The sequence below is a fragment of the Amblyomma mixtum genome, chromosome 6, assembly GCF_055824585.1.
Source record: "Amblyomma mixtum isolate Tamu chromosome 6, ASM5582458v1, whole genome shotgun sequence".
NCBI lineage: Eukaryota > Metazoa > Arthropoda > Arachnida > Ixodida > Ixodidae > Amblyomma > Amblyomma mixtum.
The window spans coordinates 114729735-114748590 of NC_143017.1; the positions used below are offsets into that span (position 1 = coordinate 114729735).

The window sequence follows — 18856 nt, forward strand, 5'->3', positions numbered from 1 at the left end:
TAGAAAGTTGTTTATGGGGTTTAATGTCCCAAAACAACTCAGGCTATGAGGGACGCCGTAGTGAAGGGCTCCGGAAATTTCGATCACCTTGGGTTCTTTAATGTGCACTGACATCGCACATTACATGGGCCTCTAGAATTTCGCCTGCACGAAAATTCGACAGCCACGGTCGGGATCGAACCCGTGTCTTTCATGTCTGCAGCCGAGCGCAGTAAGCCCTTAGCCATCGCGGCGGCTTCTTAAGTAATGAATCATGCTTCCACAAAGTGGGGAGAGTATATTTCTTCCAGCTAGCTAACATGGGAAGTTTCTGTACTTTTTCATAGAATTAATGTTTGAGTGCTAAAACATAAACTTTGACTGAGATTTTTAACTGAGCATATCAGCCGAGTGAGATTTTAATTCATGTTTAACAGACGGGCCTTTGGCTGCATGGCATAAGGATCACGGAATAACACTCATCACGTTGTAGTTTTGATGCGGTGAGAATAGAACAAACAAAAGCCCGCTCAAAAGAGGACAAACCTGATCGCATGCTTATAACCAAGTTCATCTTTTTACCTGACCCCAAAATCTATAGCTTGTGTCCCTAAATGACCAACTTCGTTTGCAAAGCTTCGCAAACACTGCTAAGCTTCCGCGCGCCGCACGACGGAAGACAAACCTCCTCCGACGTCCTTTTTCCTGCTGCTGTGCATACATCGCCAAGACATCTACGTGCGCTGTTTGTGTGGTCTAGCACTGGCTGGGCCAACAGAAAAGCTGCAGAGAAGATAAGCACTGCGCGAAGCGAAGGTTGGCTGTTGTGCCATGGGACAGAATTGAAGGCGCAGCTTCGGTAGCCGGCGATGTGCCTGAGCGTCATTCGGACGGTGCAAAATTGGTGCCTCTCATTTCGCTGCAAAGTGAAACCTTATGAGTTTTTCCTAAGTTCAGCGCATTAGGAAGATCCTTACATTCCTTGAGTGTGTGCGCTATATTTTCTTATATCTGTATATTTTGAGCCAAAATATGATGTGAGTAAATATTTTAGCAAGTCGCTCCATGCTTTACCTTTCACTTTGGACAATTTCTCTCTCGCTAAAAGCATCAGCAGTTACGTTCATTTGGCCGAATAGAGAGTGCTTGCATTTTTGAGCAGAAGAGCTTAAACTAACACTTAAATTCCAATGCTCCTTTGGTATGAAGGATTATTTATAGGAGATTTCCAGCCACTGTTGACGTACATCACGCAGCTGTAGCATGGCGGGACAAGAGCGAAAACCGCGCCTTACTATACCACTCAGATAACTGAATGGAAAAGGAGCAGGAGCATACAGATTTTAGTGAGTGATAATGGTTTGAGTTTACCAACCTGTTAACCTCCATCACAAAAGCCACGTAACCGCAGGCAAGGAACGTGGTAGTGGCGGACATGTGTGGCCGAATATCTGTAATTAAGTTTATTTTTCTACTCTGACTATCGGAGCTTTATGTGCAGCTAGTAAGCTTTCACGTCGAGTTCTGTTATGAAAACGATCTCCCCCTCTAATTCAAAAGCAGCGCTCTTTGCGTTCCAGTGAGATATTCAGCGCCTTACGCTCCGCGTGAGTTGGCCGACGATGCAAGGTCGGTGATGTAAGATTTCAGCCGGCGCTCTTGCGCGGCCTCTAGATCACTAACTTCCTCGCAGTCACTATCGCGATTCTCTATCAACGGCGCGGAAGGACGGCTGCTGAACCAGTTTTGGGGCACTGCATCTGTTGTATCGGATTAGAAAATCATAGTTTCGCCTCTTCTCCTCCTCCCTGTGGTCAGGTCATTGGTATCGGGCAAGTCAGTTTCGACTTTGGCATCGAGAACCCAGTGCGCGCCGCTACGGAGCGTTCGAGTGTTATGATCACTGTTCGCGTCAGCTGAGTGTTCCACTGAGTATCGCACACGCAGAGTGCTTGATTGGCCTCAAAAGAAGGCGGAACTATGGAGCCATTCTCTCGTTTACTGCTCTTGCTTGCGCTCAGTGCTGACGCCTGCCGCCTCTGCTATGGTGAGAGCGAGCGACCACGCGTCAGAACCAACTATGGACTTGTCGAAGGCGTTCGTCAAAATGCAGGAAGCGAAAAAGTCGACTCGTTTCTCGGTATTCCCTACGCCACGCCACCAGTTGGCGAGCTCCGTTTCGAAAGGCCGCTGCCTGCCAAGCCCTGGAAAGGCGCATTCAACGCCACCATCAGGCCGACGCCGTGCATGCAGTCTGACTTCCCTCTATTCGAGGAAATCATTCTAGACTACAGCCACTCCAGCGAAGACTGCCTCTACTACAACGTGTGGAGGCCCACCCGCAGCTGCCCGAACGACACCGACACGTGCGACGCGAAGCTTCCAGTCATGGTCTTCATACACGGAGGTGGCTTCCAGTTCGGAGACTCTTCGCTCTTCGTTTACGACCTGAGCAACTTGGCAGTGACCGCAAACATCATCACAGTCAGCTTCAACTACAGGCTCAATTTCTTCGGCTTCCTGACAACGGAGACTCCCGACCTGCCGGGAAACATGGGAATGTGGGACCAGGTGCTTTTTCTACAATGGGTCAAAGAGAACATCGCTTACTTTGGTGGCGACCCCGACGAGGTCACGGTGGCGGGTCACAGTGCGGGAGGCATGTCGGCGGGAATGCTGGCCGCTTCGCCCGTTACCAAAGGGCTGTTCAAGCGAATCATCATGCAGAGTGGAACGCCTCTTACACATCTTGCTGGATCAACTTACTATAGTCCTGACAAGTTCTATGACGTATCACACACTCTCGGCTGTCATAACGGCCAGCAGAAGAAGGAGGCTCTGGACCTACCTAAGACAATTAAGTGCCTCAAGAAGCTGAACGCGCGCAAAATAATCAGGGCGCTTCTCAGGTTGAAGCTGGCTCAGCGGGTCTTCTCGCCTCTAGAAGGTGACGACTTTTTCCCTTACGATCCCCTGGCACTCGACACATGGAAAAACCTCCATGTAAAGGAAGTCTTTGCGGGCAGCAATCTTAACGAGGGCACAGGTTTTCTGCACTACGTACTCAAGTTTAACGAAGACCTCCTGGACAACCTCAAAGTGGACTACCGGGCAACCGTTACCGCAACTTTGTCGCTGTTCGCCGACGTGCCACTAGTCACGGGCAAGAAAATGACCAGAGCATACTTCGGTGGTTACGAAGTTAAACACAATGACCAGCAAGTCCTAGAACTCCTGTCTGAGATGATGGGTGATATTGTGTTCAAGTGTCCGACTCACCTCTTCGCCGAGCTGGCAGCGCTTCAAGGATTGCGTACTTACAGGTATTGATCATCGTAAAAAAGCAATGCAACAGAGTGTTCCTTAGCAGTGTTAACAAAGTGATTAGAAATAGAGACCTGTCATTCTGTTAGGGAATAGGGTTAAGCAAAACAAGCACTTTTTTAGCTTCACTGTATGCGAAGTGAGATGGTGGCACTTTTAGATGACGCTGGTTGCTCTTTTTCATATTGCGTTAGATCGTGCTGGAGTAAAAAAAAAAAAAACCCAGCGGATGGGAAGGGGCACACCAGACGTCCATTACAGAGTACGATTTCGAAACATGATGACCTCTGTCATGTCAGAAGTTCAAACGTACTTTGTGCGTGTTGTTGCGAAAGTGCGGACAGAGTCACCACATATACGTAGGAGCTCCGTACTCGTGAGAAGAGCTGGCGTACCCATACGGAGATCGTAGCAAAAAAAAAAAAAATTGTTCCTTGATCTTGCAGTTGTAAGAGAGCCGTTTGGAAATTGATTTCAGCATCGAAATTTATTTCTTTATCGAGGCATGAGAAAAACATAACCTATTTCGTGAAATTTATTTCTGCATCGAAATTTATTTCTTTATCGAGGCATGAGAAAAACATAACCTATTTCGTGGCGTTCAGTTTTCTTCGTGGTTCCCTTTTCACTGTGCACCAAACTTGTTTCCTTCCGCTTATTTGTTGGGGCTAAGTTATTATAATGCAATGGTGGATTTCATAATACGCTCATTTTTGCTGGAAGCAGATCGGATTAATGTTTCTCCTTTGGTTACACCGCTTGTTGTTAGCCATATTGATATTTATTTATTTATTGATTGATGTTCCCTGACAGCCCTAAGCGGGCATTGCCTACGAGGAGAGGGCAGTGGAAACGAAACTTTATCTTTCAGACTGTTATACTCGCGATCTGTACACACACGCACTTCGCTCCAGTCAACAACCAGAGTACGTTTAGAAAAAGAAAACATGTATGACAATAAATATGCGACCATAACAAGAAAGAAAATGTTCCACAGACAACAGCGTAATAGAGAAAAATTCACTAAGCAATAATATTTGATCGCAATGGTAAAACAATTCTTAGCATGGCAAAGTTTCAAGGGTGTGAACAAAAGACGAGTCGGCAGCGATGGTAGCGACCTCACGGGGCAAGCCTTTCAATTATGAAATGGCAAGAAAGAGTGCTGAATATATAAACCTGTTGGTGTGCGCAATGATAGCGTTATTCTTGAAAGGATCATCTAAACGTGATGATATACGGTATGCCGGACGAAGAAGACTTTCGCGGAAAGAAGAGGAGCCACGGTATAGCTTATGCATAAAAGACAGGCGCGCACTCAGCTCTCAGCTCTCAGGTAATAGATTGAATCAACGTTTCAAACGTTTGACGCTGTACAGGAATGAGTAGTAGTTTGAAAAGCATCTAGCTGCTTTGTGTTGAAGTGGTTCAATGGAATCAGTTAAATTGCTTAATAGGTGCGTCGAATGATGGATGAATACTCCAGTTGAGATCTCACCAGCGTGCTTCCAGCAGGAAGTTTGGTTTCGATGTTGGCTTCGTTGAAACTATTTTTAAGAAACCAAGAGTTCCAGATGATTTTTGTACAATGTTTTCTATAAATTATTTAATGTATATCTAAAGTTTTCAGGTCAGGCGTATATTTTGAAGCCTAATGATACTTTTTCTGCGATAGAAAACAGCAACTGTGCTGAGGGTTACATGGAGAGGCTCTTTCAAGTTTATTTTTGCTTTTGGATGGTGCAGAATGGCTTGACTACGTAGTTTGCGCAACTCTAGAATGAATGGGGCTGACATGGGAAAGTCGTCAAGGTAGAGGTGTTCGAAATTGACCAGCTGGTACCGGATTTTGTTCATAACGGCTTTTACCCATCTTGAGAAGTTGGCTTCCTCGTTTCCACGAAAGCCAGGCTGCCGCAATTTTTAAGAGTGGCACAGCGCTCAAATAAATTACAAGTTAATTGTGGTCAATATGATGCTTATATAGTGAACGAGGAATTTGTGATCACATTCTCAGTAGTCTCTGAAAATCATTATTGTGAAGTACAGAAACATAAAAGACAAAGCAGTAATATCAAAGAATATTTTTCAGTACAAATGGCGTTTGTTTTGACCTAAAATCCTTTTTTTAGCTCAAATTTTGCATCTATTTTTCATATTTCACCTAGAAAGGCCTCGCTTTAGAAGGATGCCTTTAGGGCGAGAAAGCTTAAAACTACCACGGTCGACAGTATAGACGTTTACACTGTTGCCAGGTTTCCGCCAATGTATCACAGAATCTGCGGTCTTCTACTAAGGTCCAGGGACTCAAGAACAAACTCGCAAACTCTCGCCTAAGCGTGGTCCGCCGCCGGTGGCTAATCGATAGAGCAGAATAAAACATTTCTGCTTTACATTTCGGCCGAAGAAAATATCCATCCGCTGACTGCTAGGTTCCTAAAAATAGAGCTGTGCGCGATTGACTTAGCCAGAAAAGCAATTTCTTCTTTGCTGCTTGTTTTCATTACAAGCCCACCAGTGCCAGCGTGCGTAGGGAAAGCGATTGCTGCTGACGTACTGAGCGCGACGTATGCCGCACATGAGCACCTCCATAAGTCCCGATGAGCGCCGCAAAAGGCGGCCTTGACGTCAGAGGGACCTGAAATTCCCAGTAACTGCTGTGAGCTACAAGACTAAATCGATTGCAGTTCGAAGGCAGTGAACCTTCATGACAGCCAACAACCTCTTACGAGTGCGCGGGTTGAAGCAATGTTAAAAAAAAAGGACCACGAACCGGTGCGTGCTGATCTCGCTTCTGTAGCTACTCTAATACTTGAAGACTCCCCCCCCCCCCTTCTTTCACTGTTCAGCTTCATGAGACCGTCGTGTCTGTGCGATGGGCTGACTTTGTTCAACACAAAGTCACCGTCCGCTTTCGACCCAGTGGAAGGTAGCGAACCGGTACTTTCTTTCGCTTAACTTCACCGCTTTTTATCTTGTCTGCCCTTCATCTAGGCTAGGGAGCACGATGGGGAGTCCCTGCAATGAATAGGCAAGCCAAAAGCGTGCCTCGGCAATGTCATCAGACTGTCTTGGGAGATTTTTCGGCGCTTTTTTGCGGCATTTCTCTCAACGCTTACTCCAAAGCCTTGCAGGCTGCCACTCATTTAACTATTTTTGCTTCCGGTTAGGTACCTGTTTGCCTACCGGCCATCGTACAGCATCTTCCCGAAGTGGTTCGGCGTTGTGCACGCGGAAGAGCTGCCATTCGCTCTGGGAAGCCTTATCTTCACCACTGACCGCACAAGGGCCAGTGTCGCCACGGAGAGCCTGCCCAGGGGCTTTCTGGCCAAGAACTACACAACAAACGAGACGGAGTTCATGCGACAGTTGATGGAGACATGGGGCTCCTTTGTACGCAGAGGGTAAGTGCATCCTGCTGAAATAAAGGAAAAGTGTGTTTCTTCCGCACAAAGATACGAAGAACTTTAAAGTATCCAAGTCCGGAGCCTAGCACGGTAATGGAGGCTGATGCAATGAATTAGAAAAGTTTTAGATGCTACTCAGCTCTGCTGCCAAACGAATATAGCCAAAATCTCTTAGCACACATCTTATACATTAGTAACGGATGGCCGCAGTGTCACCACCAATTCACTAACGTTTTACTTACGTGTGCTTTCGAGCTAAAATAGCTTTAGATGCTATTCATCAATGCTGCCAAAGTAATACTGCCAAAACGGCATTAGCACACCTTTAGTACATTTGCACCATGCCTCAGTGGTTTAGCCACGGACTGATAATCATTTTATTTTCCTATATCTTTTGAAGCCTGAAAAGTTTTCGACGCTATTTAGCAATAATTTAAATGCATATTGACCAAACCCCTTTTTCTCACATCATACGCAATCGTAACGGGCTACCATGGTTTTACCTCCGATTGATTAACGTTTCAGTTCCGTATACTTTTGAGAAATAAGAACTTTTGATGATATCTAGTAGTACTCTTGAAATATTACTGCAAAAACCACTCTAAGACGCATTTAATGCATTCCTATCAGACGTCGGTGATTTCTCCAGCGTCTAAGTAACGATTTACTTGCGCATATTTTTTCCGCTAAAAGTTTTTTCGACACTATTCAGCAATAATCACAAATTAATATTTCGAAAGCCACATTAAAACACATTTAATGCATTCGCATAAGATGTAAGCTGTTTCACATGCACAAATCTTCCCAACTCTGCAAATACAGACCATTGTATCTTGCATGCTCACGACTGGCAGCCATTCTGAACCCACCAGAGTAATTGTTTGCATTTTTTTAAAAACATAACCCTGCGTGTACAGTTTTATTTTGCTTCCAATAGCGGAATAGCATAGTTTCAAGCTAAGGCAGAAATGATGGAGTGCATGTAATGCATGGCCAGCCAATGAAGCAGTGCAATTCAACTGAAAGCTGTTGAGAAGAATTCGCAGCTGTACAGTACATCCGTCATCAAGTAATCTAAAACCTGAGAAAACCCATGATATCTCTGGCTTTGCTAATATATCCTGAAGGAACCTGTCATGAAATCAGACCACAGCTTACTTCAAACACTCATTTGAACGTTATCATGGGTAATTTGTGTTGGCTTCCATAATCAATCAATCAATCAATCAATCAATCAATCAATCAATCAATCAATCAATCAATCAATCAATCAATCAATCAATCAATCAATCAATCAATCAATCAATCAATCAATCAATCAATCAATCAATCAATCAGTAACAAAGTACGGCATAAAGTAATGTACCACACACTGTTAGCCGATCCACCTCTTTCTAATTTTCCCTAGAAAGTGATGTGTACTTTTTGTTACCGTAACGAAACAGATCCACATCGTAAATAACAAAGCCAACCGACATTGTCATGCGGTTTGGGTGTGCTAGAAACAGCTTCGTTTGTTTGAAGCACTACACATCCGACACCGTTTAGTTAGATGACTCGCACCTTTAGTATCGATTGCGAAAAAAAAGGATGAAAGAAATGCTTGTAACCTGTGATAATGCTATCGAAAGGAAGTAAACAGTCACTCCAAAATCGATTCCTAATAAGTTCTTGTTCACGCAGAAAACCGGTCATACCTTTGACCGACGATCCGTGGCCGAGGTACAGCACCTCCAGGCAGGACCTCGTTCAGCTGATGCCCTTCAACTACACCATAAAGCTTGACAAGTCGCAAGAGAAGTGCGAGCTATACAGGCCTTTTATGATAAGGTAAGTGACAAGCATTTGCATTTTGGGATTATTTTTAAGAAAATGGCCTGTCTTTATGCAAATACTAGTCGTATGCGAGAAGAACAAAGTGTTCAAGCCATCTGCGGCGAATGAGTTTGCATGCCAGTGCCTCTTGAACTGCTTTATCACTAGGTATTATACACTGAAACACTGTGCTTGGATTCTGCCAGGAAACAACTGTAATTCGGCGAACCAGGATGTTGTTATTCGGAAATAATGACAGGGTAGACAGAGCTATGCTTATATTAAAAACTAGAGGTTCAGAAGGGAGCCCTGAAAGGCTTGCGCATGTTACTCGAGTCCTCTTCGTTCAGCAGTGTTTAGTGACTTGCAGGGACTGGCGCCGGAAACGAGGAAACGAATGCGCAGCACCAAGTTGCGATCATTTACAGATCACGATTTGGGGTGCTTCTCTTTAATTAATTTAGCGAAAGTAATGGATTCTAGCTTTAATCACTCCAATTCTCAGAAGCAGCACCGGAACAACTCTATGAAAGCCTCTGTGAAAAGTAGTGTTGCCTGGTTATCCTTGCTTATGATGGCGGTAATGTCCGCCGCATTTTTTTTTCCACTTTATTTCAACGCGCGCAGATTCAGTTTTAGCTCGGATGTGTTATGCTTCTTAAGTTGTGACGGCCGCCGCGGTGGCTCAGTGGCTATGGTGATCGGCTGCTGGCCCAAAAGACGCGGGTTCGATCCCGGCCGCGGCGGCTAGAATTTCTTTGGAGGAGAAATGCTAGAGGCCCGTGTGCTGTGCGATGCCAGTGCACGTTAAAGAACCCCAGGTGGTCGAGATTTCCGGAGCCCATCACTACGGCGTCTCTCATAGCCTTAGCCACTTTGGGACGTTAAACCCCACAAAACCAAACCAAGTTGTGACGCAGTGCGGGTTAAAGAGCAGGCCGCAGAGCGAAGCACTAAGGGGAAGTGCTCACTTCGCCAAAATGTAATAAACATAAGAAGCAGAAATAGGTTCCGATAACAGTACCGCATTTTGAAGCTTTGAACGGAGGTGTGGATAAAGCATCGTCCTATCTTTCCCGTACGCCACATGCAGATCTGCCTCGAGAGCTCGCCAATTATACTGACTTGACGTTTTGTGTCTCCCTAGAAGGGGAGACACAGAACCGGTTAAAGACCGCGTAAATAAGGCCTAGTTACAAAGCTTGTGCATAATAGATGTAACAGAGACAGTGTGGGTAGTAAATGCTTAGATTCAGAGCTTCTTGAACGACACACGTCGTTTTAAATGCATGCGAACCAATATGCGCTCTGACAGAATGTACAAGCCATGTAATGTTTTAGCTTGCTATGAAACGGGGTTTCTTTAAGCTGAATGTAAGGCAGTCCATTTCAATAATATTGTTACGTAGCCGTTGGGGCTCGTAACCGAAACGCTTTAATGGTTGACGTGGACGGCACCGTGGACGGTTACGAAGAGCTCCTGTTCCTGGGCCACGTCGTCAGCCGTCGAGGTGTTCAGCCCGATCCCGCCAAAACTGCAGCCGTCGCCAACTTCCCTACTCCATCCGACAAGAAGACAGTCCGGCGTTTTTTGGGACTCTGCGCCTATTACCGCCGATTCATTGCAAACTTTTCACGAATTGCTGCCCCATTGACGCGTCTCACCCGAGATGATGTCACCTTCACCTGGACAGAAGAACAGCAAAAGGCATTCGATGAATTACGGCACCGCTTGCAAACAACGCCTGTGCTTGCCCACTTCGATGCCCATGCCGAGACCCTGGTTCACACGGATGCAAGCAACGTAGGCCTCGGCGCTGTGCTCGTACAGTGGCAGGATGGCGCTGAGCGAGTCATCGCGTACGCTAGCCGGACTTTGTCTCGTGCTGAAACCAATTATTCCACCACCGAGAAAGAGTGCCTCGCTGTTGTCTGGGCAGTGATGAAATTTCGCCCGTATCTTTATGGCCGCCGCTTCCAGGTCGTGAGCGACCATCATTCTCTTTGCTGGTTGACGAACTTGCGCGATCCCTCCGGACGCCTTGCACGTTGGAGTTTACGTCTACAAGAGTTCGACATGACCATCGTGTATAAGTCCGGACGCCAGCACAACGACGCCGACTGCTTGTCCCGTTCGCCTATCCAGTCGGCGAATGAAGACGAAGAGCCCGACTTCCCTCTTATCGCAACTGTCGACACAGTCACTGTTTCGCAGCGCCAACGTGAGGACCCGGGACTCGCTCCACTCATCGACTTCCTGAAAGCCCGTACTACGGAAGTACCCCGTCCCTTCGCCAGAACGCACTCCTCGTTTTGTCTCCTAAACGACGTGCTCTACAAGATCAACTTCTCTCCCACGGGAAGGGATTATCTCCTCGTCGTGCCAGACACTCTCCGCGACGAAGTCTTGCAGGCATGTCATGATGAGCCCACCGCCGGTCATCTCGGCTATGCTCGAACTTTGGCTCGCATTCAAAAGAGTTTTTACTGGCCCAAACTTGCGGCGGCAGTGCGCCACTATGTACGAACGTGCCACGATTGCCAGCGACGGAAAATACCGTCTGTAAGGCCAGCTGGTTTACTGCAGCCTGTCCAAGTGCCCAGACTTCCATTCGAGCAGGTTGGCATGGACTTGTTGGGCCCTTTTCCAACTTCCTCCTCGGGCAACCGGTGGATAATAGTCGCTACCGATTACCTCACGCGATATGCTGAAACAAAGGCCCTCGAACGAGGCACGGCAGCCGAAGCAGCGAAATTTTTCATCGAGCGCATCGTCCTCAGGCACGGCGCCCCGTCAGTTGTCATAACGGACCGAGGCACAGCTTTCACGGCCAAGCTGCTGGAATCCGTCATGCAGCTGAGTGGCACTACCCACCGCAAATCCACCGCCTACCATCCACAGACGAATGGTCTGACCGAACGTCTCAACAAAACTCTCGCCGACATGCTGTCTATGTACGTGGACGTTGAACATCGGTCTTGGGATGACATCCTACCGTACGTCACATTCGCGTACAATACGGCACAACAAGAGACAACGCGCATGACGCCCTTCTCTCTGTTGTATGGCCGCGAGGTGTCCACCATGCTAGAGGCCATGTTGCCCCATGACGGTCGTGACTCCGAAGCTGGTACCGAGGACTTTACTCAGCGCGCCGAAGAAGCACGGCAGCTTGCGCGACTGCGCATCCGGAACCAGCAAGGCCGAGACGCTCGGCGTTACAATCACCGCCACCGAGTAGTGACCTTCGAACCGGACGACATGGTGTGGGTGTGGACTCCGATTCGACGCCGAGGGCTTTCCGAGAAACTGCTAAAGCAGTACTTCGGTCCGTACAGAGTGGTCCGTCAGCTCAGTGACGTCACATACGAACTTCTTCCAGATGGCTCTTCTACTTCTCATCGCCGCCAGCAGAAGCCCGAAGTCGTCCACGTCGTGCGAATGAAGCCGTACTTTTCGCGCGAGCACCGCTAGCAGCCTACCGCCACGCCATAACCACATGCTTCTTGTGACCGTTCATTTTCGCACCATCCTTGCTTACTAACTGCTTATTTTCTGCCATGTTCTTGTGAACTGCTTTTCTTACCTTCTTTTCTTGCGCATGCATCGGGTCGATGTTTTTTTTTTTAGGGAGGGGGGTAATGATACGTTTCCACAAGCAGCCACTAGGCGGCTGCTCTTCGCAAGTCGCGTGCACCGCCGAGTGAAAGAAGAAGAAGATCGGTTCCGGCTTCCTCTGGGTGCTCTTGGCTTGTTCTCCGGTGCCGTCCACGTCAACCATTAAAGCGTTTCGGTTACGAGCCCCAACGGCTACGTAACAATATTTAAATGTGGCCATACGAATTTGCTCATAACGCTGCCGTCGTTTCGTGTTAAGCTGTACAGTCATGGGAAAATGTATATACATTGGGCGGGTTCGCGGAGAAAAATTTGTTTATGTGCGGTCGCTCAAAGCAGGTCAATGAAAAGAATAGAGGTATGAGTGGACACGAGTGTGCTACTCGTTCTAAAGAATACCAGTCGACTGGCTAGATATTCAACGTAGAAATGAATTTTCTGAAAATCCTCGTCCAGTGAACTTCTGTTCATGACCATGCATCAGCAGAAGTAAGGTAAACGTGTTTTTATTTCTTGATTCCCAGTGCGCTCACATTGTCAAGGGACAACGCACTCGGAACCTACGCCTTTTTTACAGATGTCGATAATGTCGGGTGCATGCATAAATGGCACTCCTCGCCCGTAAACGTGTCTTCATTCTTGACGCACAGGGTACCGTCAGTGACAGGTGCGCCACCTTTCATGCAGGAAGGGCAGCGGAAAGAAACCGCCGCTAAGGATCATTTCCCCGGGAAAGACGCCCTCCAGCAGCGACGGGCCCAGCACTCCGGCGGTGGCGAGCAGCGCGAACAGCAGGGAACGCAGCGTCGTCACGCCGCTAGCAGCGTGCTGCTTGCTAGTGGCCGTACGCCACCTTCTCGCAACACATCCCTAGCATCAAAATGAGAATGCTGTGCGCGCTGTACGTTGTTTAAAAAGCAGCACTGTCCACGCATATAACGTGTCCAGCGCTCGACCTTGCCGACGACGAATACGAAATTATAATCAGCACTAGCGGCAGATGCTGCATACTGAACGTCTAGCAATAATAGAAAGCGACTTCCTGTTTCTATTGCGGCAACGAGCGGAACGTTTTGTGAAAAAACTGCACTTTTTCACCCGCGTGGAGGAATCTCACTCCAAGTCGTCACCGCGGCACTTCGTAATGATGATTATAGTTGCACATATATTTTTGATGTCATTTCAGAACGCCAATGCACCCTGCAAAGAGTTGAGAATACTGACCAATGGGTAACGGTAGACAGCAGTTTCCGATACCCGCATATGAGATCAAGCACGAGAAAAGAACTAGTCGAAACCTGCCGGTCAGGGTAACTGTCGACAAGCATACAGCCTCGGCGATATGCCTCATTCCAAGGTGGAATCGTTTCCCGGATTCAGAATCCTTTTGGGCACGAGAATTTGTTCGTGACTCAGTGGCGACTAGGCCACCAGCATAGCTGCTTATCCTGGTAGTCACTGTCATTGCAGGTTATTCTGAGTGTCCTGTAAGTCACTTATAGGTGGCACTGATGAAGCCAGCCCGCCTGCGTTAACTTTGTAAATACAGTCCCACATTGAGAAGTAATGCGTGTAGACGTATGTGTCCCAGACTGTGTAACAAGTTTTGAACTACGAGGTGGCGCTTCTTTTGAGCTGATCTGTCACAACAGCAAAACGAAAAGATGGTAACTATCTCAACCAGCTACGAACTTGTTCCACGTGCGAAAACATTTGGGAATCCGGCTGACGTAACGCAGTGATTTTCTCGTAGATTTTCATTAATTGCTCGGTCACTGTACAGAGAAAGCTGCCGTAATTAGAGCGCGAAATGGCATACCTCAAAATACGATTTCAATAGTCCTTCAGGCATGCTTTTTACTACCGGCATTGAACCTGGTTTTACGGCAATTCTCCATTACTGCCCGTCATCTCACGGTCCAGTCTTTCTTCGAGCAACTTGAACACATAACAAAGGTAGGTTACAAATTATACCCTTCAGTTAGGTTAGCAGCAGGCTGCCTGATGGTTGCTTTGTGTACACCAATAGCGCTTGTTGAAGGCATTTTTATTTCTTAATTTTTCTTTTCGCGCGTACGCTACATCGTGCGTACGCTACATTTCAGTCGCATGGAATCTAGAGCCAGCATTGCGAGCAATACATTAAAAACGAGCTTCGTCCAAACGGACTTAGAAAGATGTGTTCTGAAAGCCGCAAGAAGCCTAATTATGGCTGTACCTGTGGTATTCATCACCAGAAAGTGCAACATTACGCCATGGCGCGATAGACTAGTCCCAGTGCTCCGAACTTCTTCATTGCACAGAAGAGAGGAAATCATACAGATACCGGATTGGCGCCGAGCAAAAAGCAGCAAGATATTCTTCAGTTCACCTGGCTGCAAAACAATGAAGCTGGAAGCAGTTGCTTGGGGAATAGAAGCGTTCCTCCGTGCAGCGAAGCGCTGCGAAGGCATGTTCTCAGCTTGTCAACGCAGCAATTTCCTCCTCACACAGTTGTTCTTTTCTCATTGATCATATGAATATCTTCTAATAAACTCAGAGGTGTAAACAGAAGACGTTTACTTATTCTGTCATATGTTAGAGCGGCTAATCTACCAAAGTCATGCACCGACACTGAAAAATTTGAATGGTAAACTGTCTTATTTCCATAATAGCGCGACAAGTCATACGCAACAATTCTGGGCAAAAGCATCCTTGAGCGGAAAACCGTTTATGAACGCAATTTTTTCATATAATGAATGATTTCACTATCGCAACCAATATATACGCAGGATATTCGACGGCAGTCTTGTATTTTTCTTTTCTGTTAATGTTTTTGGTGTCGTCAAAAGAGTTCCCCATTGTTTTTCTATGACAGTATTGACTGTTCGGTGCGATAGATGGAAACACTTTAAAAGAACGATCTTGGTACATATAAGAAGAACGGACCATTACTTCCAATATTTCCATAACAGTGTTTTACAATTTCCCAATTTTCAAAATTTTTTGTCATCATCTTCAAGCGTGTTTCCTGCGCTACCCAAAAAAAAGAAACAAAAAAAAAACCGATTGAGCTCTATTAAGTTTTCGTTGTGTTCTACAGCTTACTGTACGTCAACGCATTTAACGGCTAAGATGCCTTTTTTACGACCTTTTTACTTCAGAAGACTAAGAGATACAGAAGCAAGAAATAGATTAGTGGAAACACTCATCCTTGCGTAAACAGTGTAAACAATCAGACTAGTGCAAACACTCAGCAGCGCCCTTTGGACGTGTCTTCTTCTGGCCCACGTCTATTTTGCGATGTTTTAAAATGATCGCCCTTTTGGTCTTCCTGATAATGAGAGATTATTTTACCGTTAACCGACGTTTCTTTTAAAAACTGTGAGAGATAAAATGGTGTTACCTGTGCAGCTTGATTATGATGCAATAAGACATTATGTACGTGATAGAGCTCAATAATCAGACAGTAAACAATTTAAAACGTAATCGACTTTTCATTTTTTTTATTTGGGGAGGACGATTATGTAGCGAAATTAAAGCCAACGTTAATGGGCAACGTTTTTCGAGATATTGAACATTAAAATAAGCATTTAGAAGCTCGTTAAGCAGACCTTTCCGCGTTGCATATTTATAAAATCGTGTCGATATGCTTAGTACCACCGTCAAAATCATGTTAACTGCTTCGACATCATTAAAAACTCAAACGACGTCTTCATTTGCTGGATTGAAAATGCGAGGGACGCGATTTTAAAATGGGCGACGCGAAAAACCATCTGAACGAATTTGAAGGGCGCAGCTTTGAATTTCGCTATCTCGAAGCACATAGCCGATGAAGGAAATTCAAAAGCTGCACGTACCTTCAGTTTTGACAGCCTTCAATTTATAAATTTAATATTGCCACCAAATTGAAAAATAAAGATGTTGAGTAGACAATTTTAGTTATGACGAGTGATTTTTTTCACCATTAAAGATTTTTATTTTAAACACCGTGAGATGTACGTCAGTGCGGTCTATTGATTTTGATTGTACAGCAATGTGGACATATGTGCATCATATGGATCAATAGTTAGACGATTAAAGCACTTAGGTTGAATAGTAAGCTTTGTTAATTTTGTTTTTAAGGACTAAAGATTTATATTGCGAGACTGATGGCCTTACATCAAAGGTGAACTCTGGTTCTAAATTTTCTTACTCGACAATGTGGTTCGATATATCAAACGTCAAAAATGTGCATTTGAAAGCTTGCTGAGTTGCCTTTCCCATATTATCTAATTATAAAATGGCGTCGCTCTGCCTAGTAACGTAACCCAACGTGGCGCTGGGGGCAGTGGGAAGTGACGCTGGGCAAAGTGACGTTGGGGAACCTGGAGGCTCAGTCGGCATCCCAAAAGAGCTGGAGGAACGTACTGGAGACATGGACTGAGGACCAGGCCCACAATCCACTCCGGTATCCTTTTAAGCAATAAAAGTTTATTCCCTATCTCTCTCTGTTCTCCATCACATCATATATATCGACTGCGCCTGTATATGATCCCTAAAAATTGCCAAAGATGCCATTTTACGAATATGCAAGGGGGAAGGCAACCCAACGAGCTTTGAAATGCCAATTTTTGACACTCGATGTTTTAAAACACATTGCCGATTAATCAGATTTAAAAACACGGCTCACCTCCGATAGTGACCGCCCTTAATTTTGATAGACCCTTGCCCCACAAATAAAAAATATAGAAAGTTTATCATCTTGTTTAAGTTGATTATTCATCTACTTAATGATTCATATAAGGTACATAATGTCCCCCATGCTGTACAGTCGAGCTCAACAGACCACGCCGACGTCTCTCTCACAGTTTGTAAAACAAAAATCTCTAAATGTTAAAAAAAATTGCACTGTATAGTGGTACATTTACGAACGCCAGGCTGTGAACATGTTCTCCCTCGTCTAATCTCGTTTAGCGCGTCTGTGTACTATCAAAAAAATTCAGGAAATTATTTGCGTTACTAGGAAGAAGGTCGTGAGAAAAAGTTATATATAGCTTTCTCTTTGACAGCCTATATAAACGCGCCCGAAAGCTCCTGAAACAACTCCTTGAATTTGTTAACCTACGCTGCTTCCAAGCTACGCTAGATTTTAATGTTAATATACCACACGTTATCTACAAAGCACGCAGCAATGAAATACTGCTGAACTATTCCTACAATTAAAAAAATTCAGAGTCCAGGTTCAGAATGTGTTTTGTAAAGGTATGTGTTACATGATGGGGATGATTTTATCTTTAGTTATGCGACGAACTTGGAAGGACATTGAAGACTTTATGCAGCTATTCATCATCATCATCAGCCTGACTACACCCACTGCAGGGCAAAGGCCTCTCCCATGTCTCTCCAATTAACCCTGTCCTTTGTCAGTTGCCGCCACTGTATCCCTGCAAACTTCTTAATCTCATCCGCCCACCTAACTTTCTGCCGTCCCCTGCTACGTTTGCTTTCTCTTGGAATCCACTCCGTTACCCTTAAGGACCAGCGGTTATCTTGCCTTCGCATTACATGCCCTGCCCAAGCCCATTTCTTCCTCTTGGTTTCAACTAAGATGTCATTAACCCGCGTTTGTTCCCTCACCCACTCCGCCCTCTTCCGATCTCTTAACGTTACACCTATCATTTTCCTTTCCATAGCTCGCTGCGTTGTTCTTAACTTAAGCTGAACCCTCTTTGTTAGCCTCCACGTTTCTGCCCCATAGGTGAGTACCGGTAGGATACAGCTGTTGTATACTTTTCTCTTCAGGGATATTGGTAAGCTACCATTCATGATCTGAGAGAACCTACCATATGCGCTCCACCCCATTCGTATTCTTCTAGTTATTTCCCTCTCATGATCCGGATCTGCGGTCACTACCTGCCCTAAGTAGACATATTCTCTTACTTCTTCCAGCACCTCGCTACCAATTGCGAACTGCTGTTCCCTTGCTAGGCTGTTGAACATTACTTTGGTTTTCTGCATGTTAATTCTTAGCCCCACCGTTCTGCTCTGCCTGTCTAACTGATTGATCATGCTTTGCAGTTCTTGTCCTGAGTGGCTTAGCAAGGCAATGTCATCAGCGAATCGCAAATTACTCAGGTATTCTCCATTAACTCTTATCCCCAACTGTTCCCATTCCAGTCCCCGGAATACCTCCTGTAAGCAGGCAGTGAAGAGCATTGGCGAGATCGTGTCTCCCTGCCTGACCCCTTTCCGTATTGGAATTTTATTGCTGACTTTATGGAGAACTATAGTAGCTGTGCAGTCGTTATAAATATCTTCTAATATTTTCACATAACACTCTTCTACACCCTGATCCCGCAATGCCTGCATGACAGCTGAGGTTTCCACCGAGTCAAATGCTTAATTATCTTAATTCATAAGAAAGGAGATGTGAAGGACTTGAAGAATTACAGACCAATCAGCTTATTGTCCGTTGCCTACAAGGTATTTACTAAGGTAATCGCTAATAGAGTCAGGACAACCTTGGACTTTAGTCAACCAAATGATCAGGCAGGCTTTCGTAAAGGATACTCGACAATAGACCACATTCACACTATGCAGCTATTAGGGAAGTACTAAGAAAAAATTGGTAAAAGTACGTTTCTATTACATACTTGGTGATCGATCGTTAGCTGCATGCTATGAAGTGTAGCCTTTATTACAATTTTGACGCTTACGTTTGCATACATAAGATCGGCTTGCGACTTCCTTA

General features: G+C 45.6%; 1 protein-coding gene across 1 annotated transcript; it reads left to right on the top strand.

Moving 5' to 3' along the window:
* Positions 1-1959: 1959 nt before the first annotated feature.
* Positions 1960-13482, top strand: LOC149340108 (acetylcholinesterase-1-like). The gene is made up of 4 exons (XM_089551052.1): positions 1960-3302; positions 6474-6707; positions 8394-8540; positions 12832-13482. The coding sequence occupies exons 1-4, from the start codon at positions 1960-1962 to the stop codon at positions 13016-13018; spliced, it is 1911 nt and encodes a 636-aa protein (XP_089407178.1). The 3' UTR covers positions 13019-13482.
* The last annotated feature ends 5374 nt before the right edge of the window (positions 13483-18856 follow it).